The sequence below is a fragment of the Numida meleagris genome, chromosome 2 (genome assembly GCF_002078875.1).
Source record: "Numida meleagris isolate 19003 breed g44 Domestic line chromosome 2, NumMel1.0, whole genome shotgun sequence".
Classification (NCBI taxonomy): Eukaryota; Metazoa; Chordata; class Aves; order Galliformes; family Numididae; genus Numida; species Numida meleagris.
Genome location: NC_034410.1, coordinates 15,776,351 through 15,802,715, shown reverse-complemented (window position 1 = coordinate 15,802,715; position 26,365 = coordinate 15,776,351). Strand labels below are relative to the sequence as shown.

At 38.6% G+C, this 26,365-nt stretch overlaps 1 protein-coding gene and 1 long non-coding RNA gene across 3 annotated transcripts in view; one reads left to right on the top strand and one right to left on the bottom strand.

The window, feature by feature from the left end:
- Window positions 1–26,365, top strand: part of MYO3A (myosin IIIA) — a 110,385-nt gene that overhangs the window by 74,058 nt on the left and 9,962 nt on the right. The window contains exons 20-32 of one of the 2 annotated variants that reach the window (XM_021387868.1): window positions 3,679–3,832; window positions 4,857–4,945; window positions 6,642–6,771; window positions 6,895–7,065; window positions 9,296–9,375; window positions 9,974–10,051; window positions 12,578–12,783; window positions 14,788–14,899; window positions 15,649–15,811; window positions 16,469–16,555; window positions 19,697–19,820; window positions 20,332–21,310; window positions 21,974–22,112. In XM_021387868.1, coding sequence (XP_021243543.1) covers window positions 3,679–3,832; window positions 4,857–4,945; window positions 6,642–6,771; window positions 6,895–7,065; window positions 9,296–9,375; window positions 9,974–10,051; window positions 12,578–12,783; window positions 14,788–14,899; window positions 15,649–15,811; window positions 16,469–16,555; window positions 19,697–19,820; window positions 20,332–21,310; window positions 21,974–22,112 — 2,512 coding nt within the window. The remainder of the gene's footprint in view (window positions 1–3,678; window positions 3,833–4,856; window positions 4,946–6,641; window positions 6,772–6,894; window positions 7,066–9,295; window positions 9,376–9,973; window positions 10,052–12,577; window positions 12,784–14,787; window positions 14,900–15,648; window positions 15,812–16,468; window positions 16,556–19,696; window positions 19,821–20,331; window positions 21,311–21,973; window positions 22,113–26,365) is intronic. The other variant, XM_021387869.1, reaches the window with a different exon arrangement.
- Window positions 14,980–23,133, bottom strand: LOC110394157. Its single transcript, XR_002435395.1, has 3 exons — window positions 22,702–23,133; window positions 16,284–16,351; window positions 14,980–15,067 (listed from the first exon to the last, which is right to left on the bottom strand). It is a non-coding gene; the product is annotated as an uncharacterized LOC110394157 (long non-coding RNA).

Here is a 26,365-nt window from a genome sequence, read left to right as displayed (position 1 = left end):
TCAGTATTGTTATTCGAAGAAATTACATGTCTTGGGAAAAAATAATAATTTCACTGAAAGTAAATATATTCCAGTATTGTCACTGGTTTCTTTTCTGTACCTGAATCTGAAAACTGGTAACAGCTTTGCTTTCCTTGGAGGTGCAACCTGCTAAAAATACAGCCTCAGAAGTGATAGGAATAGTATGATAGGGTGTGGTCAAAGATCCTAAGCTTTGTTATTCAGGAAGTTCTCCAGGCAGCCTCCCTGAAGATCTTCATTACCATACAAAGATGCCCTTGTATAAATTACAAAGAGCAATCACCTCCAGCCTTTTAGGAACTAGCACCCTCATTGAAGATGCCTGAAATGAATGAATGAATAATGTCATAATGTCTTGTATAGCATGTTTACTGGAGTGACATAAGTGGCCCAAAAACTGATGTGATCACAAAACAACAGACAAACCAAAACACAGTGGATTGTACCACTCCCATTAACTGATCTAAGAAAAATTGGCCTTACTGCTCATTTACCATTTTTTTGTTGGTCTTGTTGCATTGATACAGTAAATAGGAGAAGCCTTTTATGCTGAAAATTTTATACGGGAATGAAATTTAGGAAGACAATTGCGCAGTATTGAGAAATCCTTTTTATTGAATGTTTTCTGTAGCGTTCAGTGTCACTGTAGTACTCCCAATGTGGTTTTACTAGTTTTTAATATTTTTTTCCATCTTATTGGTATATATGAGAGCTGCTCCAAAAGTAATGCCCCCTGTTTCATTACGTTGTTTGTCCTGTCCTTCAAGGTGCTTCTCTCACATGTAAGGTGCTGCACTGATGTGAGATAATTCTTTGCTAGCTCCGTGTTCTGCAGGTAACTTTGTCCAGCAAGACAGCTTTCCCATTTCCTTCTCATTTTTGATTCTTCCATAGAAAGTAAACAGTGTAATGTGAAATACCTACATTTTAGAAAGTGGTAAACGTATCGCCACTTAGAAGGATACTACTTTTTGCATTTGATAAGTATGCAATGTTTATTTTACTTTTGTGTGACAAATTGATCTTCCACTCAAGATGGAAAAAGGTTCATCTTGAATAACTCTCTGGTGTTCCTATTTAAACTAAAGCATCATCATGCCACGTTCTCAGAGCAGTGTCATTACGCTTTTATTAAGCATGAAGATCATTTCCAAATACATTTAATAATTCTTTTGTTGGTAAATGAAACCAGACTACACAAAGTAATAATACCTAGTTTTGATCACAGAAGAGACACCATAAAATACTGAGATGAGACTGGAGCCTAAGTATAAGTGCAACTCAGTCATTCCTTTTGACATCCCATCTATAGCAGTACTGGCTAGTGGATTATGCTTTAGAATTTCAATGAGCAGCTGATATTTGAAGGAGCCTTCTAGTCATAAAATATCATGGAAGATTACAACATCCTGTAGCTGATTCAGCTTACTAATTCAAATAAGATGTATTTAATTACAGTCTCGTGATGTACATCACAAAAGCTTTTCTCCTTGCTGTTTGTATCATAATAATATGGGTCAGGACCAGCAATTGCATAAGAAAATGTAATATGGTATCTCTTAATTCCAAGCCATCTGTCACACCAGTGCCTTGAAGACTTGGTTATCAGCCATCCTCCAGGAGCTCATGGGAAGTGATGAAGTGAACTCACTCAATATCCTACCGGGCAGACAGTAGCATTACAGAAGCTGTCAGCACTACCATCCCATTCAGTTTTTAGGATACAGGTGCTAAAGACTGAGTGATCACATACACCAAATGCTTTGAAGGTCAGGCACCGTGTGTTGGCAGTTCAGGGAGGGGGAGCAGATGTTGCCATTACGGTAGAGCAGAACAGATAATACAGAGTTCCTTTTCTATCAGTTCTCTTAACCAGCCTCTCTCACAAACATTTCAAGTAGGAAGAAGTCAATCATTAGATGTGTTGCCTCTGAGATCTTCTTTGAGGATGTCTGAGCATCACCAAAACACTTTTCTGATAGATTCAACCAAAGTAATATCTTCCACAGTATCTTCCCTTTTCCCCTTGATAAAAGTAGTCCTGGTAACCCTGAGAAGTAACAGCTGGTTTTATGAACATAACAGCTGTGTGTCAGTGCAGCCATAGCCCTTGGTTAAGCTGCCTCTACCTCAGTGTAATCTTTGGGTGATAACACAAAGTCATTCTCTTCCTGCCACTAGCTCCTACATGTATATAATTAACTTCATGCCTATGTCAGTGATACATTTATTACTGTCATTCTTCTCATGCTACTCAGGTCATTGATTACAATGAAAAGCAAAACTCCACCTGTCCACTGCTCCAGGGCAGATGAAGATAAAGTTAGTATTATGTGCCTGAGATACAGAGCCCATGTGGGACTGTAGAAGAGGTTCTTACTCCTTACACCTTCACATGGGTGTATAGATCCTGCCATAACCTATCCATGGAGTTAAGAGTGTCCTGAGAAATTAGATCAACCTGGATAGTAGAAAAGTTTAGTTCTGTATTGTCTTCTCTTTCAAATGGATCAGCAGATTTATTTATTTAGGTCAGTTTTTCCAAGACAGTGTGATTTTTTTTTGTCGTTTTGCAGTTTCTCTGTTGCTTAGAAGTACGAAGTCTAATAATATGTGCTTTTTTGATGTATACAGCAGTTAATTGTTTTTTGAAATCCTCACTGTGTTCCTTTCTTCACTCACCCCTGACTGTCATTCAGACTCAAGTGAATGACACATAAGGAAAGGTTTTGGGGTTAGAGGTCTTTGAACTCATTAATATTATCCATCATTCATCTTTATGACACTCAATTTACAATGAATTCAGGACAGCCCAACTGTGACATTACATCATAAATTAATACAACACTTCTATAAAGTCCTATCATTTGGAAGAGAAATTACTTTTAGAGTAGATCAGAAGGCTTAATTACGTGTTTCATAGTGTATGAAGCAGTCTGCACAGGTCTGAAGGCAGCCCTGGTATATATGGGAGCACTGTGCTCCCTTATATTCTGCATTATGTAATACAGACAAAAATAATGGAGGGGTGGCAGTCCCTAGAGCATCCTTCTCTTGATAAATCTATGCCTGTCCTCTGCTATGCTGAAGGATTGAAGGTCATTCTTGTTTTTGCTAGCTATAATTTAAATAGTTTTTGAGAAAAAATCATTGCAACACCATGTGGACACAGCTTTTGTTACTAGATTATTCTCAATCTTGTGGAAAGTTAAAGATATCTGTAGTCTTCAGCAAAGCAAAAGAAATCAGCTCCTTTATTATTTTTTAATAATTCTTTATACTTTTCTATCATTCCTTAAAAGGAGAAAAAAAGAGTAGAGGCCAACCTGAGACAATTTATTTATGTAATTTTTAGAAAGTGTGTGCACCATACTTCCCAATGTGAGAGCTTTTCCAGGTGTTTGAAGTCAGGAATCAAACAGCTGAGGCATCTCTGATCTCCAGTCACTTTTGCAAATATGCCATAGGAATCTCGTAAATATCCAATGGCAAATTAAAATCTGTCGCTTGGCAGTGTGATACATCCCTTCATGCCTTTAGCGTCTCAGCATATTTTTTCCATGCAATTTTAGTTTTCTACAATTGACAGTTCATGAATTATTTTCTGAAGTGGTTCTGTATGGGTAGATATAATGTGCTTTCTGTTGTTTGTTACAGAATGAGTACCTCTATGAAGGTGTCGATGCAAGAGTTATAGAATATGAGGACAACAGGCCGCTCTTAGATATGTTCTTGCAGAAACCAATGGGCTTATTATCGCTGCTTGATGAAGAAAGTCGATTCCCACAAGCAACAGATCAGACACTTGTAGGCAAGTGTATGGTTTGTTTTGTAATTTTGCAGGATGTCTCCCTGTTACATTTTTGTTTGTTTTGTCTAGTTTGGGGTATTCATGCTAGCTGTTGTATTCAGTGAGCCCACATTCCAATGTCAAAGTATATTTCAGTGAGGCATGTATGCAAGGTTAGATACATCTTTGAAGTTGATACAAGAAATGACAGGAGTACAAATGAACCTAAGTTCCTAATCCAGGTTTTGAATTCTTCCACCTTCGGGATTTTTTTAGTTACAGCACTTAAAAGATAAAGGTCAAACTGATTTAAACCTCTAGGTTCATATGCCAAGAACACTGTTTTCAATGCTGAGTTATGTTCAGAATTCCATAATGTTCTGGACTTTTACATGAACCATATCTGAACAAGAATTTTGTTATTCTTCAAGGATAATGGCTGCAAACTTTACTTTGGTGCCTTTCAGCAAATTATGTTTCCAATTCTGTCTATCCAGAAATTAAAATTAAAACATCTGAATTTGTTGTGATTCATCTCCTTAATATTTCAATGCTATCTGAGCAGATGAATGTTTTATTGATTTTTGAATGTGCAAAGTGTCAGATGAAGGTTTTAACCCACACATGAACGCAGAACCTAATAACAATATCAATGCTAAAGCATTCATATAAGCTTATTGTTCTTCTAATCTTATATTATATAGTCTTCAGTACAGAGCCCCTCAACCAGTTGGTAAATGTTTCCTCACAGTTTGCCAGTGTGGTAGGATTACCATGTTGTTTCATATATGAAGATCAAAAGCTTAGAAAGACAAATGACTTTCTGAGGTCACATGTTTTTAAAAAATGGTACAAATAACTGAAGATAGCTCCCATACTCTCTACCGTTTTTTCTTACAAGACCATTATACTTTCTTTCTCCTTAAAAACATTGGTATGTTTTGTGCCACTGTATTGTCTGAGAAGTCAAGAAATATCTTTAGATAGATCCAATTTCAGAAGACAAGTAACTCCAATAATGGATAAACTATGTGTTTCCTTCTAGAAAAATTTGAGGATAATTTGAAGTCAAAGTATTTTTGGAGACCCAAGAGAGTAGATTTAACCTTTGGGATTTATCATTATGCAGGAAAGGTAAGAGACCTACTGATATTTGTTGGGGACTGTGGAACAGTAGGGCTGGAAGGAAATGGCAAAGGTCAGCTGGGTTGGTTGTTAATCTTTTTTTATTCAGGCCTGACGTGGAAAAGTTGGTAGTGCCTTATGCCTCAAAAGTAAAAAATGTATTCTTCTTCACAAAAAAGTAAAATAAAATCAAAAATGAGAGTGTGTTTTTCAGTGTCATCAAGTAAATGAAATGACTGTATTACAGCAGAACCAAAAAGTCACCATTCTGTAATTCAACTTGCTGCTCCTCTAAGTCTTCTGCTATGCTTGTTCCCACTGCTTCAAACTGGGCTCCAGCTCCATTCCTTCTCCGTTTTAGTATCTCCTTCAGCCCATCAGCCTTACTTCTTAGTTCTGTAGTTTCATTAGACAGATAGCAAAGGCCATGCCTTCTGCTTTATTTGATGATCATCATCGTGCCCTGCTCTCCACGGTTACTTGCTGAGTATGTCTTTGCAAACTCAGGAGGAGTCACTGAAGGGCTAAGGCAAGATGCTGCTGGTGAGCTGAACCTTGCAGAAGCAGGAGCCCACACCTCCTTTTGAGCTCTTCTCAAGGGTACAGAGTAAGCATTGCTGTCTCACATGGGAAACTTTGTTGTGCCTGTGCACTACTGGATAGCTGGCCTGGAAGGAGCATCTCGCTGCCCATCAGCTGATGGAAGATAACTTGCTCCTTGTATAACACAGGCAGCTACAAGAGGCCTATGATGACTCCTCTGAACCTAATCTGCTAAATTATGTACATTTAATGAGCATTATCTCATTGCTGAGGAGCAGGGAGTCAGCTCTGCCTGTTCCATTCCTGATTCCCCCACTGCAGTTGGGGATTTCACCAGCCCTTTCCAGCACTGAACGACATTTTTTATTAGGAGGTTTCTCTTACTACTCTTAAATTTCAATTGCTGTGATTTAATTTCATTGCTTTTAGTCCTGTTCACTGTGAACCTGGAATAAATTTATTTCCTCTTCCTTTCAAAGCCCTTTTTGTAATTTCGGGTTGTTACTGGGTTGTTCCGTTGTGTTTTGTTTTGAAATTAAACATGCTAGTATCTTCTAGCTTCTGCCACCCTTTGGCCAGGTTTTCTTGTGGGTCATTTATAGGTAGAGTCCTGGAGGTACATATTGAGTTAGGTATACCATGCCTGGATTTGTTTATAGAGATCACATGCGCAGCTTGTAACTTTCTTTGTAGTTAAGACAGGGTTCTCTAGGAAGAGTGTAAGTCCTGTGGCCAGTGCAGCACAGTATGAGTGGGACAGAAAGACTGCACAATATGAGTAATCTTGTGCAGTAGGGCCGAAAGCAAGTTCACTGCTTGTATATTTACGCCTGTATTAAAGGATGACTACAATACGGTTGTCCTACTGCTAAATCCACACTGACTAAAATTAGTATTCTCTGCATGAGGGAATACAAGTGTCTCAAGGTGCTTTGGAGCAATAGATTTGCTTTTAGTAATCTGCATCATAATGGTTCTCAGTATTGAAAAGTTAAAACTGTCAGTCATCAAAAGAAAGAAGAAAGACGGTGAGCAAGAGCAAACCTCGTGGCTGAAAAAATATTCATGTCTCTTGATATATTACAAGCCACATGCCAGAGTGGTTAAATTTACAATTACTTTTCAAAAGCCTAGAAGATGCATAATTGCACTTTTTAAACAGGTTCTGTATAACGCGAGTGGATTCCTGGCCAAAAATAGAGATACTCTGCCAGCTGATATCGTGCTGCTTCTGCGATCATCTGAAAACAATCTGATACGACAGTTGGTAACACATCCTCTTACAAAAACAGGTATTGCTATTGTGGTAATCTTCCTACTCTCCTTCTCTAGCCTTCATGCTGACCACAGCTGGATTTCAAATGACCATTTATTGATGACATTATACACTTTGTGGCTTAACTTTCCAACCCTAGAATCTATACAGAATGGAGCCCCTGCCATCTCAAGCTGCAGGGGAGGGACTGGTCTGGTCAAGTGCGAAGGAAGTGGTAGAGGCTTCTTTCAGGGTCCCCTCTTCAGGTTAGGGGCTCGGGACAGGGAGTGGAGTACATCTCTTGAGTTGAGGACTGAACAAAAAGGATCAGGTAAGTCACTGGCGTTTTTTGGACAGGGCGTATGTAAGTTGTCTGTTTTGTCTCGGTGCAATTTTTTTCTCTAAAGTAGTAGAGAACCCAAGTGGGTTCCTAACATCTACTGCAAAGAATGAGGAGTCATTCTGTTTCCCCAGTCTTAGTCCATTATAGTAGCTAACTTTTGAGGTCCTAATAGTGAACTCTTCTTCAGAGAGTTTATAAGGAGATGAAGGAATGTAACTGGCTCTACAGAAATTAATCCTAAATGAAGTTGCACCTTAGTTGAACTACATCCTTTGTACAGTGTCCTACTTGTCTTTTTAGGATGATAGGTAAGTCTTCTTATCCTTATAACCAGAAAATCTAGGTGGGAAACATAATTTGTGTCTTCTCTTTAGGTTTTACCATGAAGTTGCTGGGTAACTGCTGTTAATGTGTATTATAGACAGGCAGGGGTTACTTGTTACTGTGTTGTATTTCTCCCTGTGTGAGGACACTGATGCTGCACAATAAGTATTTTACAACAGTACTTTCTTGTACAACTACATAGGAGAACAGGAAAGCTAAATTGAAAGAGCCTAATGGAAATTTCTCCAAAATGTTATCATAACTTACAGAAGCTAAGGCTTTGGCAAAGCTCCTGTTATTCATGAAGGGAGCTTTGCAGTGGAATGCAAAATTTAGTCTTGAAAGTCTGTTTTAGGTCAGTATCTTCACGAAAGCACTGAGCACAGTTTCCTTCTCTGAACATTTTAATTTATTTACATCTGCTAAAATGTTAAACTGTAATTTCTGTAGAGCCAAGGTCAGGGCCCAAATGGTACCAAGAACTTTTGTAATGTTTTGCAATAATAACTCTGAAGACTATTTTAGTTTTTTTGTTAAACAACATCAAATGTTGTGTATAGCCTTTTGAAACTGACCTAAACAATCCAGCTCTAACCAACTAAAATGTAGATTTCCAGTCTAAGTCATTCATATAGAGTCAGTGGAAACACAGAGGCATTTCCAAAGTCCAACCTATCCTATCCATCTTGAGTGTTTCTCTTAGGATGAGATAAATCTCTTCTGAAGGTCCCTCTCTTCACTGAATGCAGTGGAGATGCAGTAGACACCTCGCTTCCAGATAGCTAACATTAGATGTGAGTAATCTTTCTTTCCTTTCTATCCAGTGATATTTAGCTAAGCACAGGGGATTTTTGCACTCAAGAACGTCACATAATCCCTGATGCATTAGCTGGGCATGCCATATTGTTGCAGCTATTTATCCAACTTTTATTTAACTCTTGTCCTTCTCTTACTCATAGTACCTGAGTGCAGAGAGATTACAGGTTCTCATAATGTGTAGTGAGATTTCAGAGGTGTTATATTAATAGCAGAAGCAATGGCAGCATGCAGCACTGAGTGAGATTTATCAACATAAAGCACCATGGTGTAAAGTCCAGTAGTATTTTCATTTTTCTTAGAAGGTCAGTGTCTATATACATCACTCCTATGAACCTTGTCCTTCAAGTCATTATAATAAGGGTTGTTTTTGGCTAAGAATTCCAAGGTTGGAGTCTTAAGACTATGTCTATGTAGTAAACAAAGCAGAGCCAGCGGACAGTAGCCAAAACACTGCCACAGGATTGTCCATTATGATGAATTACTAGCAAGTCACCTCAGGTCAGTTTTGGTTGATATCAGCTAGCGTTCTCCCAGGAATACCTAGACGCACTTCACAAGAAAGTACAGACTAGCAATGGTTTCCAGCAAGCTCTGTGGGGGGATGCAACTGTATTTTCACCAGTAGAGTAGAAGAGAAGTATAGAGTTTAGGTTTATAGACTTGAGTCATGCCATGTTATCTGACCTCAGTGCTAGAGAAGGGTGTTGGCAGGTATTTTTAACTTATATATATGCAGCCTTAGAACTAGTATCGCAAAATAATCTCCTTAGGGTGAAAGCTCATGGATGCTATAAGATACATCTTTTTCACCTTCTGCGGCGCTCTGTTTATTTATTTTTTTGCTCTAGTAGGTGATATAAGTGCTGAAGGCAGAAAATCCAGTCCTGTTCCATCTTCATGCAATTTCTTCAGAGCTTGTTCCATCCCAAGGGTGCAAAGAGAAATGACGGCATACACAGAAAAAGTCAACGTCCTTTATAATCATAGTTACACTGAATAAGGTGGTTCAACATAGTTTTTAGTTTAGAAGAGATCTAAGCATTTTGGTAGGTAGCATTCTTTGATCTTCCCATAGGTAACCTGGCACACAGTAAAAGCAAAACTACAATCAGTTACCAGATGTGGACCCCACAGAAATCAATCAGTCGTACAAAGGTAAGAAAGCTGATTTCATGATTCCTCATTGAACATTCAGTTAAGCTACAAAGGCAATACTGTTATTGGTACTAAAAGTAAGCAAGTAACCCCTTCGCTGGTTTTTCTCCCTCTCCTATTTTCTTTTCTGTTTAGCTGGATATCTTTGTGTTGTGCAATTCATATTCCTTCCGTGAGGTAAAAAACTAACATTTCCCTTCTTTCTCACTATAGTTTTATAACAGCTTCAAAAAAAAAAAAAAAAGAAAAAGAAAAATTAAAAAATTGGTGTGAAGTATAGTCATGTTCCTTAGAGAATGACCACAATAGCAGTGGTCCACAATAACGGGACCTCAGACATTGTCAGGGTATTTGTGGCAGTTATTTAGATGTTCTGTTATCAGATTGTGTCCTCTGTGTGTGAATGTTTGTGTATTGTGTAGCAAAGTAATGTATTGTATTGGTGTAACCTCTTTGTGCTAGTGATCATACAGTAACTTTTCCAGTTTTTAGTACTTTTTTTAATTAATGTTCTCAAAGAAGTGGTTTGTTGCATTGGAAAGGGCACTACAGGCTCGACATAAATAAGAAGTGTCGTTTTCTTTCTTCATCTATACAGAATGAATCAGGTGATACTGGACATCATCCAAGAGAGACAACCAGTATGAAAACACAAACAGTCGCTTCTTATTTCAGAGTAAGATATCAGATTTTTTCACCTTTTTTTTTAGAGTAGAATAAGTATTTATTCTTTCATCTTTTGAAATACACCTGTTGACTTAGTGTCAACAGTGGTCGATTTAGAGTTTGTGAAATGCACATACGGCACAGCAGTTTGTGCAGTGCAAATATTTAAAGGAAACTGTGATGTTCCTTGTAATTTTACTCAAATATACAGCCATATTTCTGTCATGATCCTGCTCTGTATGAATCATCTTCCATTTGCCTGCTTTTCCCCAGGGGAGATAAGGGGAGACTGGGCATCAGTTGTATAGCATTTCCTTAGGATCTTTAGATGTAAAAGGGCAGAGCTAATTTGGAACAGGAGCCACAGAGGAAGATTTTGATGGTCACAGAGGTTGTTTGAGTCCATCCTTTTGGCTCCTTCAGCAGTGCCCTTTACTTTCCCAAGCACTGGCTGTGCCACTGATTCTGTCATAGAAAATGTCTGTGAAGGACATTCTTTCCTCCAAATTCATGCATGGTGTTGACTGGCTGGGGCACAGCTCTGAGGTTCCAACTCCTTGTAACTCATATCTCCCAGCAAAAATGTAAAGGTGGCTCAGGTAATGTTTACGACCTTCAAGAGTTCATTTACATCTGAGACAGAGTACAGTAAGGAGCAGGATCTCTTTGTTAGTAGAAACAATCGCACAGCTTTTTGGTCTACCAAGGATAATTCAAGCCGAGGTATCGTGGTTCTAAGCTGGATGGTGTGTTAATGTTCTGGATGAAAAAATGTACTGAATCTACTTCAAAGCTCAAGTCTGTGATTCAGTGCATTACCAACAAATCTAGCAACAGAAGCCATGGATGAGTTTGTTATATTTGCACTTTCTTGCTACTATTTTCTGTAGTGGAAATCCTTGCTCAGATCATGCTAGCTAATGCTCTCAAATGAAAATTCAGCTCATTCCCAGTGGTTTGCTCATATGCAGAAATCCATGGGTGACTGAGAAAACCATCTGCCTCCCAGGCTGCGTGGAAACAAGCATATCCATTAGCCTGTCCTATTTGTTTGTGTTCCATTGCCACACCAGTAATAAAGCTAATTAAGCGCTTTGCTGCACTGTGCAGCATTTGTCCAGAATGGAGTTGCATATTTTAATCGGAAACATATGGCTCTTGACATCCTGCACCAGTTTCATGTACCTAACCTACTGCTGAACTGCATGACATCCTGGCTGACTCTTTCTGTAGAGTCAGGTTGAATCTTGAGGAATGAGCCTGTTCATTTGTGTCTTAAGATCTTCCTACAAAGCAATTTTATGAAATGCAAACCAAGGTTTTTTATAGCCTTATTCACCTCAGTTGGTATGAGGAGCTACAAATAGCACCTGCTCTGCTAGCCTGGCATCCTGGTGAGGTGGGAAAGGAGCAATTTCAAATTGATTTGGTGCGTTTTCAGTTTCACCCTCCTCAAAGTTTTGCTCCTGGCAGGGCAGCTGTAGTGTCACCATCAGCCCATACAACAAACAGGACGTGCTAAATCAGAGTAGATTAAGCAGCCTCTTTTGGGGTGACTTTGGTTTCTTCCAGTCTAATGAAGAGATGGTGATATTTACTGGCTTGTTGCTCTTCCACTTCCCATCCTTAAGACTTTCTCTTTGGATGAATAAAGATCTTCAAATAGTTGACAATACATTAAAAAAAAAAGAAAAAAAAAGAAAAAAAAACAGGTTGCAATTACCTAACAAGATTCCAAGAAAAATAACGAAGTACGAGGAGAGTTTCTGTCATATATTAGACCCACTGATGTAGCTGGGAAGAGGCTTTCAGGGACACTGCTCTTCCATCAGGTCTGACAGCATTTAACACCTTTAGCAGCCACACTGTCACTAACAGCTCTGTCACTGATGCACACTCCAAGCCTGATGCACTTGCCCCAAACACCTATTTGTTCCCTGTCTTTAGCATTAGGCATAAAATGCGCAGTCGCACTCGTGCCTTTTGGGAGAATGAATAGGATGTTTTTAGAAATATTCCTCATTTATCTCTCCCTTATTCTGCAGTTGTACACAGAATTCAGTTCTGCTCTAGCAAACAGTGCTTTGTTTCTGCTGAATGTACAGCTTGATACGAATTTGGTGTGGCTGACCTAGCCCAGCAGCTGCTGTTTCATCCACTGGTCATCAGGGAGCTTGTAAGAAACAGATCAATTTTTAGAACTGCGATTAAAGATAATGCTGCTTCCCAAAACAAAACAGGTGTTATTATTATTGGCAGTACCATAAATTATTGCAGTTTGTGAGAATGTTCTGGATGAGCTACAATAGACCCATTTGAGGCCAGTGTTGCCCTCAATCAGGATATGCTGATCTTTTCAAAGCTAGAATTGCTGATGGGCCATTTACTTCATCTACTGTTGAAGTACCCTTTTACTGAAATGTAAATGGTTTTTCATGTGTTCCTGATCATATGAAATAAAATTTCAGCTGCACCTGAAACAACCTAAAAGTTTTATAAGTATCCTGGTATCAGATATTTTGTTACTTTCTTGCAGTACTCTCTCATGGATTTATTATCCAAAATGGTGGTTGGCCAGCCTCATTTTGTCCGGTGCATCAAGCCAAACAACGACCGGCAGGCAAACAAGTTTGATAAAGAAAAAGTGCTGGTTCAGCTGCGTTACACAGGAATTCTGGAGACAGCAAGGATTCGAAGACAGGGTTATTCGCACCGCATACTCTTTGCTAACTTCATAAAACGGTAATATTGATGTGAAGAAGTGTTTTTTTATCTCCTGTCATTGCTGCTCCATGTTTGATAAGCATGTCTTTGGCATGGTGTTTAAAGAAAAAATACAGAGACATTTCCTGTTACAAAGGTGATTACAGACTGGATGACAGAATAGCTCAAGCACAAGATTTGTGAGCCCTTTTGGATTGGTAGGGAAAGATTATGCATTTCAGGATGGTTGTTTCAGATTCCCTGTGCATTTGGGTAAAAATTGGCTTGCTTATAATCTGAATGTTTTCTTCAGAGATTTGAGGGTTAGAAGTTTAATGCTTCAAATTAGAGTGGAGAATTTGGAGAAAGAGAACCACCACCATTTCTCTAGCTCCTGACATCCAGCACTGTGCAACATCTGCTTTTGGCAGGGATGGATGATAATTTGGAACTGCTCATCTAGGGCTGAGAAGTTCCTTAAGTGCATAGTTCTGTTTAAAATATAATTTCTAAGTATTAGTCATTAGCTAAGAAGGATAATGAATAATGATTATTTTATAATCCCATTAACTCTTCTTCGACTGCCTCAAAAAATGAATACTGAGTATTTAGCCTGTACTTCTCTTTTGCAAATAAAGACCCTGGATATTTGCCTCAGTCAGGACTTAGATTTCTGAAATGGGGAGCAAGACTGGGAAAAAGCAACCAACAACCACTCAGCCAAAAGCACTCAAAAGTAATAGTGCCCTAGAAACAGAGAGCTAGCCATGGAGTGCTGCTGGTGCACAAGGAGAGAGAGGAAGGATAAAGTGACGTTTTAATAGCATTGCTTCTGGAAAGAGCATTGCTGGGACTATTACTGTCTTGGAACAGTGCATCATGGAAAGAGGTAGTTCATCACTGCACCAAGATGTGTTGTGGCTTTTAGTTGCTACTTTTTATTAAAAACTTTACTGTTCAGGTAAAAGATAGAAAATCAGTGACCGCAATGAGGAAGCTCTACAAAGACAGTGCCCCTGATTGCAGTTAGGCTGTGCATGTCTTGAGCATAGATGATATAGCATTATGTAGAAAGGGATTTTTAACAGGCACATATCTCCCTGTCTTTTTTTCTTACTATTTGAGACTCACAGTAGGCCTGGAATATTGGCAAATTTATTTTGGTTATTAAACCTATTCATTGTGTAGTTCAAAAAGAAAGAAAAAAAAAAGAGTAGGTGGAGGAATTGGTGGTGATAATGCAGGAAAAATTTTATTACACTCTGAGGGAATTGTTACCTTCATCTGAAGCTGGTAGAACCCAGACTTAGTGTATGAAGGCTGAATAACAAGAAAAAAAAAGTAGGATGCAGTGTCAGGAAGCACACAATGTTATTGACATAATTTTTCTGAATTAAAAGAAGAAAAACAAGATAAGCACAGTACATTTTGTAATGAGACATTTTGGAAAGTACTGGAACATGCAAGAACTCTTCTACCCGCCAGATGAATTTGTATGGTATGGGTGGTTTTCATGCATGAGCATTCTGACCCCTTTTCTCAGTCAGAGTTACTTCCAAAGAAGTAAAAGAGCTGGGATATATCTCACATAATTTTAACCCTCTAAAAGGTAGATAGTCTAGCACAGGAATTAAGATATGAAATCTTCATGGCATTTCTAGCTATGAAGGAAACTAGTTTAGACAGAAAATCTTCACAAATATTTTTATTTTATCACTGAAACAACTCATGGAATGCAGAGTCAAAGCAACAAAGAACTGGCACGCAACCCTGCTTGAGTTACAAACTTTTCAAAGCCTCCCAGTGTTGATATAGAATTAAACATCCCTCTAGGGTATGCAATATGTGACTCATCCACTTTTAATTGAGTTTCTCAGTACTGTGTATAGATCACAGCAGTTTTCTTAGTGTACTCTTCTGGGTTTTTTCAGGGCTATGTTTTCTTTCATGGAACTGTTTTTATTAATTTAAATGAATGGTTTAAATGAATTTGCAACTATTCCTCACTGTTAAAGGAATAAAGAATCATCTATTTGTCTTTAGGTATTATCTCATCTGTTACAAAACAAATGATGATCCTCCAGTCAGCCCGGAAACCTGTGCTGCCATCTTGGAAAAAGCCCACCTTGACAACTGGGTTCTTGGAAAAACTAAAGTAACCTTTTATATTTGTTGTTCTTTTATGTAGATATAGAGATAGAGATAGAGATAGAGATATACCAAAGCAGCATTATTGCAGCATGTAATTGTTAATTTACTAGGAAATTTGTTTTCTCAATCTCTTTACTCATTTGATTGGAGTAGCTCTCGGTCTCTTCTGGTACTAAAACAAAAACAAAACAAACAAAAAGCATTTTGCAGTACTGTTCCTTAATATCTGGCTGAAATCCTGACCCAGTAATGTGTTAAAATTCTGATCAACTGTAATGAGGCCACAGTCCACCTCACCTATAAAATGCAGTAGGTGACCAATGACACTGCTTGCATTATCTTTCTAAAAATGTGATAGTAAGGATCAGCTCATACTTCTTCCTTGGAGCAGCCAGACTCACAGTGGGAGGGGAAAAGGTTTTGGCCAGTGGAAGTTGGTATCAGCTTCATACTTGATAAAATCAATTTAGTAAATAAACTGTGCCTTAGATTTAAACTTGGAAATAAGAGATTGAAATTTCCAAGTTTGGATCACCTTTGTTGAAGGGAAGAGTAAGGTAAAATAACACCACGAGCAAACAAGATGCTATCTTTAACAAAAATGATCTTTTAGATAATACAAGTAAAAAGTCTGCTGGCACCAACTTGTAATTTGTAGATTCTAAGTGGATTTAGGGAATACCGGGACTGTGAGGGCCAGTTTGTGTAAGCCACAGTAACTACAACTATTGCTTGTCTCTTCCTCTTTTTAAGGTATTCCTCAAATACTATCATGTGGAACAGCTGAATTTAATGCGAAAAGAGACAGTTGATAGGATTATTTTGATTCAAGCTTACGTCAGAGGGTGGCTGGGTTCAAGGAGATACAAAAAGATAAAGGAACAAAGGGAACAAAGTGCTATTAAAATACAGTCAGGTAATAGCTTTAACACATTTGAAGATTTGCTTAAAGTTAGCACGTGTGTGCGGCTGATAGATGTGTGTGCTTGCTGGATGTGGATTTTGCTGTTTTCCTGTTGTTATATTTGACAAAATGTCTGATACTTCATGATATCTGTTCTTGTGAAGAAAAATTTCTTTCGACCAGCTTATGACAGTCTTCTTACTGAAGTTGCATTTATCAATATTATCTTTAAAGACAATTTTTAAAACGGGAGGATGTGATTGCATAAATGATACTGTTATTAATAATATTCTAGCATGCTCTGTCAAGGTTGTGTAATATAATAATAAAAATATAATGTATTAACCATCCCAGATAATAAGACCAATTACGCTGTTGATAGAGACATCAGCTGAAAATTTTAATACATTTCATACATCATCTTGTTGTACATTCTGATTCTCTTGTATTTTGTATTCATTTTATTCATAGTAACTTAACTCACCAGAAAATGGAATTTTTTTGTAGATTCATAGTGCTTTTGCTTGTTTGCCATTTCTGGAAAGATTAAGCCTGCAAAATTTTTATGAATAGTTTAATGAAGGTCTGTAATTCCTTCTAGACTTTTTTTTATTCTTTAATCTTTTTGTGTCCCTAACGGATTCTTTATTTTTTCACATCTCTTTTCAGCTTACAGGGGTTTTGTTGCTCGTAAAGAATACCGGAATGCAAAACATAATCAAAAAATTGAAAAATACATTATTAAACTTCAAGCAAGTAAGAACTGTTTGCTTTCTTGGCTTTTAATGTGCTACCCAAACAAAATACGTTGATCCAGATTCTTTGCTGTGACCTAAGTACACTACTGACTATGTTCATTTACACTTTCTGAGATATAATCTATCCATCATACAGCTATATGCAGTGGTTGAAGCAGACTGATGTATTCCACTACTGGTACCTCAAAGCAGCATAACATCATGTTCTACAGCTGTGAAGTCGGCTGGTGAAATGCCATAGCAAGACTTTTCACTCCCAGTCTGATACATCTAATTATCGCAGCTGGTGGTGCTGCAACCCTGTATGACATAATCTGCATGTAATGTGTATGTTCATGCTGTTCTGTTAGGAACAGGTTTTGTTACATATCAGTAATAGTTGTTATGTTTGAGAAGACTGCAACCTGTAATTTCACTCATGTCTGACTTTTTTTTGCCAGGGCTCAATCTGAGCTAGCAAAATACTATTTCTCTTCTGCAGCAGTTATCACCTTGCACCCAGTTGTATACCGTACGACATCCTTTTTCCCTTCCTACATTTCTTTCTCCCCTGCCCCTGCAGAGACATCCCAAAGCCAGATGTAGTCTAGGCAGCTCTGAAATGAGTGGCTATACAACTTAAGAGAGCCACAGGTCCGAAAAAAACTGGCTCAAATCTTCAGTGCACCTTCAGTAATTACAAAGGTGGTAACCCTAACTATAAGCTAATGCTGCCAGTATGTGAGCTATCTAGATCTAAACTATCTCCAGTATGCCTTCGTGAGTACGTACCAACACTAGTATTGGTTTTAGCCAGTGTCAGAGTGTACTGAAGAGCACTACCAACTACTACTACTACTGCACTAACTGCAGTTGGTAGAACTTCATCAGCATATAAAAAGAAAGGAAAAAAAAAACCTGAAACCACAATAAAATTCAGTAATGTGCCAAAAATAATTACCCATCTGAACCATGTCAATTATTTTGGGATATTTAGCAAATGGAAGACCATGAATGTATCACTTTACTCTGTTGATGTCCCCAGTGTTTTTCCTTGTCCACTCTATTCTTTATGTAGTTTTATTTCAAGTTTTTCCAGTTTTGGCACAACAGGCCAAAACAGAAGGAAGTCCATTTTTACTTATCTCACAGTACTTTTTTTTCCCATTTATTTTTAAAGCAATACAAAACTCCTCTTCAGGTTTGAAAACAATGTTTAGATAGCTACTGTCTCAAAAGAAAGGTCTCAGCCAACTTCAAAGGTCAGACAGAATAAGTCTAAAGAGAGCATACTTGGCTTATATGGCATGTCCACTGACAATGTAACTTGATATATTTTAAAGTATCTCCTATTGACTTAGTTTTGTATGGAAATAGAATGAGGATTTCCTCAGGAAGTCCAAGAAACTGTAGAAGTATTCAAAGTGCTTTATAATTTGCACTTTTCTAAAGCTTTGTCAAGTAGCAGTATGAAACCCAATTGTGCCATTTCCAGTAAGTATTTTGGTTCCTTTAACTTATATCCAGTTATCAGTAGGTAATTTATGTCCCTTTCATACAGCGCTTCTTTCGCTGATCCATGGCATCTAGAGGAGCCCAAGCTGGTCTAAATTGTGAGGAGGGAAAACTAAAGAAAAAAAAAATAGCATAAAGTTTTATGAATATGCTAGAACAGACTATATTATCCTTTCCCATTCTTAAATGAGCCTGACCTTTCCTTGTAGTGCAAAATACTCAGCAGAGCTGGAGTAAGAGCTCCCATATCTACCATCTCCTCAGGATGGCTAAATCACCTGAATCCTCTATCACTACAGTCTTGATACTGCATTTGGAGTTAGAGTGCAACAGAAACATTTGGACAAAACACTATCTTGTTCTTATTTTGCCAGCGATTAGCGGACTTGTGCTGAACCCATGAAACTGCAGGCCTGCCCAAATCACAGCACTGTAGAGAGTGTGCTAGTTTCCATTGGGAAATGATTTGCAAGTTCAGGAATGTTTGAAGCAACACTCCAAATGGGATACAGATTATGAATATGACATCTCAGTGTGGAACCCTGAAAGCAACCTAGGTGTCTAAACTCCTCTTATAGTCAGCAGAACCTAGATTTTGATTCATTTTTTTCTAAACCACCAAATGCTTTGCACATTTGCCCCTTTATTGGTGTCTAGTGCCATTTGAGATGCCGCAGGTTATCCTTTCTGGCCTCCAGCTTTAATTCATGGCACACCCAACTTTCTCTTCCCAGAAAGCACCATCTGTCTTGTCCTGTCTGCCAGCTCCATGTGGGCACCCTGGGCATCCTGAGGCACTTCAGATGGCACTCAACAGCCATATGCCAGCAAGTGCATCAAGCCTCTAGTGACTAGTCATTGACTTTAAGCTTGGAGCTTGGAGACTAACCACAATTGTAAACATCTCGATACACACACCTCACTTTAGTTACCTTCACCTGGCGTTGAATCCAGCCCTTAAACTACCAACTGGCATAATGGTGAGGGTGCATACATATCAGAGACACTTGAACTTGCATCTCCCACAAAGTACTGAGTACACTTACCACAGTGTACCTGGTTATTGTAGAGCTTAGCACACCTTTCCTGATGTGCTTTTTGAATAATGAATGTTTGCAAAAGAATCGTGAGCTAGGTCTACTCTTACTGCTAAGCTATAAAACTTTCAGTTTTTCTCTGAATGTTTACCTAAGGAATTAAAGTTCCATGTCTGTGCCAAAAGGGAGCCTGGTATTCTCTCTAGAGTGACAGTCAGGCATTTCCCAGGGAAATGAGGGACCTTGGGTGAAATCAATGGCCTGAATTAGGCAAAGCCAGTACATGAATCGTACTGGCACTTCAATAGCACTATGCTTCTGCTTCTTTCTGTGTCTTCCTTTACTTTCTTTAGTCCAGAAAAATACTGAGAAAGATCTTGGTTGTACCCTCACATAGAATGGCTGCAGCTTTCTGAAATCTCAATAGTTTTTCTGAGTAAGAGTAATTTCAGTTGAAACATAACCATAATTACCACCCCAGCCTGTGTTTCCCTATTCTCCCTTTTACTGTTGGTTTATTTTTTAATACTGTTATCTTAAGTGTCTGAAATTTTTGGGGTATCCATTGTTTGTTGCCTAAGGTTGTTTATATTACAATTTACTATCAGTTGCCAGAGGATACTTACTCAGGAAGAAGAGAAAAGAACTAACTGAGGCAAGGAACAAAGCAGCAACAACAATTCAATCTCACTACAGGGGATATAAGGAGAGGAAGAGCTTCAAAAGGAGGAGGTAGTAATATTTTCTATCTCTTATGTCACTATGTCCCTTTTCAGTAACTGCATTTATTGAAAAAAAAAAAGGGGATGTAATGAAACAAATTATTCTAGAGAACAGAATATGATAAGCGTAGGAGATGACGAGCAGGAACCTAGCTGACTTGCTCAGATCAGACAACAGAAAGTAAGGGGAGGTGAATCACGTTGTAAATCTCTCTGCAACATGGTGGTAGTCCCAGTCTTGGCACTTTGCATCACAGCCTTGTTTTCAGTGACAGCGTTTCAGCAGCTGTAGACTTGTCTGGAGATCGGCTGTGAAAGAGTCCACAGTCTTTCTCAGGAGATAATGGGCAGGAGCAGTGTGGCCCTACTTCTAGCTATAGGCACTAAATCTTTTACCATGTTACCATCTATCAAATTGCCATTTGCTACACAATGGTAGTTCACCAAAGGTAATTCTAAAGTTGTCACTATCTTTCATCTCCTTCAACTGTCATTTTCCCCCCAAACTTTATTCCATTTAGGGAATCACTTAGAAAGAAACAAACTGAGAATGCAGCATCCTCTAGTGAAAAGGAAAAGGACAAAGAACTTCAAGAAAATGAGGAATGTACAGCTGGAGTGAAAAGTGCCCTTCCTAAAACAGAAGATGCAGCATCTATCATTGTTCAAAGAAATTACAGGGGCTACAGAGCCCGTAAAAAAATAAAGGAAGAACGCAAAAAAATAGCAGAGGAAGAGTTATCTGTTGTGGAATATCTTGAAGCACAGCTGCAGCCAGCTGAAGATGTTACACTGGAAGAAGCAGCGAATGAGGAGACTCAAGGAGAAGGTGATGCTGTTAATGATAACGAGTGCTCTAGGAACAGTGACACAAGAAATGTACAGGGGCAAAAGGTAACATCTACTAAAGAAGAGAGAGCTTCTGTGAAGCAGAGGCCTGCAGTAGAGCATATTGATGAAGGTGAAGAACAGGCATCCTTGAAAGAGTCATCCAACAAAGCTTCTGTCAAAATCACAGCTGAACCTGGTCCCCAGCAGGAGCAAGCTAACCAAGACACACTCAGTGCAGATGGGCAAAATCAAGAACCTGCTGTGGTCCAGCCTGAGACCAACAAGGACATGGAAAGAAACCATCTGAAACATGAAGAAATGATACCTGGAGGATGTAAAGGAATTATAAGAAAAGAGTCACTAAAAGGTTCACGGAAGCAAGCTGAAGCAGAAGAACAAAGTTTAGAGGACAAAGAGAAGGCTGCCGTGGTTATTCAGAGCAATTACCGGGGTTACAGAAGGAGAGGACAACTCAGAAAAGAAGGGAAATTACCTTGCAAAAGTCAAGAGAAGTCTGCAAAGGAGTCAACAGAAGCAGTACACATTCAAAATAAAGATCCTCAAACAAAAAAAAATAAGGAAAGCATTGTGACAGAGGCTGAGGGCTCTAAGACACTGAAGGGAGGATCCGAGAAGGAGACTTGTGATTTGGCAGCCTTTTCACGGCAGGTAAGAAGCTTATAAATGAAATATGTTAAATGTAATACACTGAGCAACGACAGAATGGCAGAGTCATTTTACTGGCTTCAGTGGAACCAGTTTTCATTCTCTCAGCTGAGACTGATGTTTTTTTAATGAGTATTGCATAGAAATGCATATTTGGGGCTGCAAGAGAAATACCCTTTTCAGAAAGGAGGGGAAAATGAAGTTAGAAAACTGGGGAAAAATTATGTCAGTATTAACCCAAATGCAGAAGCTCTGGCTTTGTTTGAAATGTGCATTTACCAAGCAAGGCCCTCAATGTCTCTGTAAACAAAAATGCAAGTTTTTGTGTCAGTGCCATGAACTTAAACATGCGGAAAAGTGTACCTATAGTTGCGGAAGCTGTTCTGCATCTCTGCATCACCAAGGCAGCTCCTGCTCACCTGAGTGAACCAATATGAAATAGCTGCAGGACTGGGCTGCAGAGTGGGATTTCCTATACTTTTCTTGGTTGTGCTGATTGGTTTTTAAAGAGAGGACTGAGAGCTAAGTGTGGTAGGGACCCGAACTGTAGTAGATGGAGCAGTATGTTTTAAAATCATTCTCCAGTCTACCATTTCATCATTTGTTATCTTGGATCATTTGTGTCTGTTTATATAATAATGAGAAATTCTGTGTTATATCTTTCAGATATCAAAATTATCTGAAGACTACTTAGCATTGCAGCAGAAATTAAATGAAATGATACTGTCACATCAGCTGAGACCTGTGATGATGTCCAAAGATAAGCAAACTAACAACCAACATTCTTCTCATGTTTGTCAGTCAGGTAATGTTGAACTTTACAGTTAAGTAGAATTTTCGTTTGTCAGCAGGACTTTCAAGACACAACTCCTATTCATGTTCTCAAGGGCAAGGAACTAGAACATGAGCTACCTGCACCCTCTCATATAACTCAGGCCGTTGGTTTCTGTACTAAGCCTCATATCAGCATGTGTCTGAAATGTATTTTGCAGAGAAATATCCAAGTCTGGTAGGGATTTACACATTTACCATTTTCTTGGTATTTTGTTTCAGAGCTTCTTAAAATTGGTGAATGAACCCTTGTGAGACCTAGTCACAGCATCTCTAGAAATACATTTATTTGATAAAAATTCCACAATGGCTCTTTTTTACTCATTGTTGCTCACTAGTGTATGCTGTGGTTAAGATCTGAGACTATATCAGGTACTATGTCAAACACTTAACCAAGTTTGGCACATTTTTGCTGAGTAAAATTTTTAGCTACCCAGAAGTGCAATTGAGTCTGTCAAAAATTCTAACCCCTCCCAGTGTCAATGGGGATGACTTTAAAATTATAAGTAAATTCTTATTAATAATTAGCATCCTTTTAACTTCTGTAGTTAAGGGAACATTACCTCTGAAAACACACTCCAAAGTTACCTATGTTCCAGTTAGCATGGGCAGTGGAGTTCCCAAAATATAACCAAGACATGGGCAAATCTGGCAGCAGTTTGACCAGCTAGAAGTCTCATTACCTCAACAAGTGAATAGGATAAAAATGTATCAGCAGCAGAGCAGAACAAAGTCCTCCCTAAGCACTGCTATAAATTTAAGTATCGCTCCAGGAGACAAAAGAATGCCAGAGTTTGTCACCTGTGAATGCAATCTCACTTAAAGTGGTTGCCAGTCAGCCACTTAGCCTCACTTTATCTTGGAACATGTCACTATTCTACACCCTTGTGGTGTCATAATACAGCGTTTTCCCAGTGATGAACTGCATGAAAGTGCTGCTTGTATCCTTTTGAACACAGACGTGAAGAGGGTCGTACATTTCTTTGAACCAAGTCCTAACACTTTGTAAGTCAGCAGCGAAAATGTTGTTGAGTTGCATAAGAGATCAGGACTTTGGCCTTCTTTTGATGAAAAACAAGAAACGTAATTTTTTACAAACTGATGTTATGTGGTCTTAACAAAAGGAGGATTTATTTTCTTCATTTTTTTCTCCCAACAAATGTGTGACATGACAGCACTTTATTCTTCTGTGCACCAGGCAGAGTATTTAAGAAAATGTTTACTTCCTCTTTAATTTACAGGTGCAAAAATTAAATGCTTGTTAATAATGTCTAATTGTCATTTGCAAAAGTTAGCAATGGTACTCATAATCTGTCTTTGGACAGTGTTACTCTTTTCAAAGGTAGATGCATTTAGAATGGAATAGTGAGTGTTATTTGACTATGAAGCTACAACTGAACTGCTACCTTGCCCTTAAACATAGTTAGCCATGAGTTAAACTATGTAAAATAAAGATTCGAGATAATGTGTTGCAGACTGCTGTGATAATGTGAAGCAGGTAGACATGAGTGATGCACTGTCTGTTAAATAGGGAGGACCCTTTTTGTTCTCGTCCCTACATTATGTGTTTCAGTATGATTTATACACGCACGTTTACAGGACAAGTTTTTACTTCATGTTTCCCTCTTGGGCCATTTTTGTTTTCCTACCCTACAGCAGAGTTTGTTGAGCTTCAGCTGTTCTTCAGATTATGTCTACATCTTATTACTCTGGTGGTTTGCACTTATTTATACACCTTCTTCAGCTTCACTAGCTTTTATGTCATTTTATTACTGTAACATGAGATGTGTATATAGCTCTATGCCAGATAGAAATGCTTGTCTGCCTTCATCAGTGTGTAGGTGGCCTTTATCCATCTGAGAATTTACCTGTTCCTCTGATAAAATATACTATTATGTTGCTCCCCATAGAAGGGGAGGAACTGTGGGAAAGCTGGATGGTGAACTGTGACAACTGTTTAGATTTTCAAAGCTGTTTATTTTAATAAAAATGCAAATCCTGCAGTTTAAAGAACATTCAAGCCAAAAGTTCTAATGAATATTAAATCTACAAGGTTAAGTTGTTCATAAGTGAATTTATTTGTATTTATAAAAATGCATAAGGCACGCTGTATGAGGTTCCTGGAATAAACAATATTCCCCGTGGCTCAAATCACCAAGGAAGTTACATCTGCTTACTAAATACAATCAGCTAAACAAAATGGCTGCATCCCAGGACTGCCCCTTTGGACTGCTAGTGAGCCTTGGGGTCACTCGGGGTTAGAATAGATGCACAAATGGCCATGGTGTAGTTTTTGAGGTCAAAAACTGAAGGAATGGGAACCTGATCATGATGGGAACAATTTTTTTTTTTTCACCAGAAGAATAACAGTGCTCATCCTTGTAAGTATTAAATGACATTGCAAGTACAAAATCTCTAGAAGAGAATTTTCTATATTTAGAACAAAATTCTCGTGGTACAAGGCACTTCAGAGCAGCCAAGGACCCGTTCGGCTCCATGAAGCAGTGAGACAGGTGGGGTCTTCACCCCTGATGCTGCAGCACTATTTACACAGATTTGCTGGGCAGCCTTTGTAGGGAAGAGGAAGCTCAATAGCTGCTAATTTATTACTATCATATTCTGTAGTTCCAGTTACTATACTTGCATTTTTCTGGTTACTTCCTATCTCCTCAGCAAAACCCAGGCAATTACTGGACCTCCTGCCTGGTTTTTCTTCCTGCTTTATTCTGAGACTGGCTTTAACCTTCCCATCCCCAGAAGATGTGGAGCAATGCTGAGTCAAACAAGTACCATTTCACTTCAGTGACATGCAGACAGGTTTATCTGTTTCTCCAGGTGACCTAATAAGTAAAGACCTTTCATTGCTCAGATACTTATCACAGCTGTAGCTGCTCTAATGTGATCCGTTGTAAGTCAGATGGTAATTTACATTAGCATCTATGGATGTAGATTCCTCTAGATTGTTGTCTTCCAAGGTTATCGTTGTATGTCAGGATGTGCAGACGCAGTTCAACCTAAAGGGCTGATGATACTGACTCATCTTTATTCAAGTATTTCTTGCCTGTACTTGAATGTTTCAAATAGACACTGTTCCCCAGATTTTCTGTAGTTTGTGGAAAATCTTTCACCTTTTAAACTTGTTTGACCCATGTTCTTGTTGGTAAAATCTTAAAAAACAAGGTCAGTGAATTTTCTTTGAATTGTTTTTGTTTCTAATCTCTCCTGTGCATTGCACTAAGGCACGTGACCATGCAGCAGCACTGACAGCACCTGTTTGTGTCGATTGCTAACTGCCCTGTGGAAATTTAGGAAAATTTTCTTCTTTGAAAGAGTGGTGAAACATTGGCATAGGCTACCCAGTGAGGTGGGGGAATCACCATCCTTGGACGTGTTCAAGAACTGTGTGGATGTGGCACTGAGAGATATAGTTAGTGGGCATGGTGGTGATGGGCTGATGGTTGGACTAGGTGGCGTTAGTGGTCTTTTCCAACCTTAATAATTCTATGATTATTTGAATGGATTTTTATCGTTTTTGTGACATATGTGTTTAAATGTTTGTTAGGTAGAAAGCATCAATTTTCCCTTTTAGATCAAAAACACAGGACCAGATCTTCCTACAGATATTTGAAGTCTTAAACAGAAAAGGCAATAAGATATTTTACTGTAGAGCTCTGAAGGAAACCTTTTCTATGTAACAAAGCAACATATTTTGCCTGTTAATAAGTAAATGATTTTAATCCATTCTGCTCCATTGCCTGCTGCAGAAAGGTATAGACCATCTGGAAAACAAGCACATCAAACTGACCATTTATCAGGCCTAGGTATTTAATTTGCCTTCCACCTTTAACTCTACTGAGTAAATGATTTCTGGAAGTAGCAGCAGCTAATAAAAAGCGTATCCTACTCTGTGCAGTGAGTTGTCCAATACTCCAACTAATCACTACCACATCAGCTGTGTTTCAGTAGCAACAAACACACAAATCTAAGCACAGAGGCAAATCACAAGTTTAATTTCTGGTGAAACAAAGAAAGCTAAATCCATCAAGCTTCTTTTACCTACTGTGTAATTTGAAGGCAAAACTCCGAATTACATTTTCAGCTCTCTGTGTAATTTTATAGAGGAGCAATAGATCATAGAATCATAGAATCATAGAATGGCTTGGGTTGAAAAGGACCTCAAAGATCATCGAGTCTCAACCCCCCTGCCAAGTGCAGGGTCGCCAACCA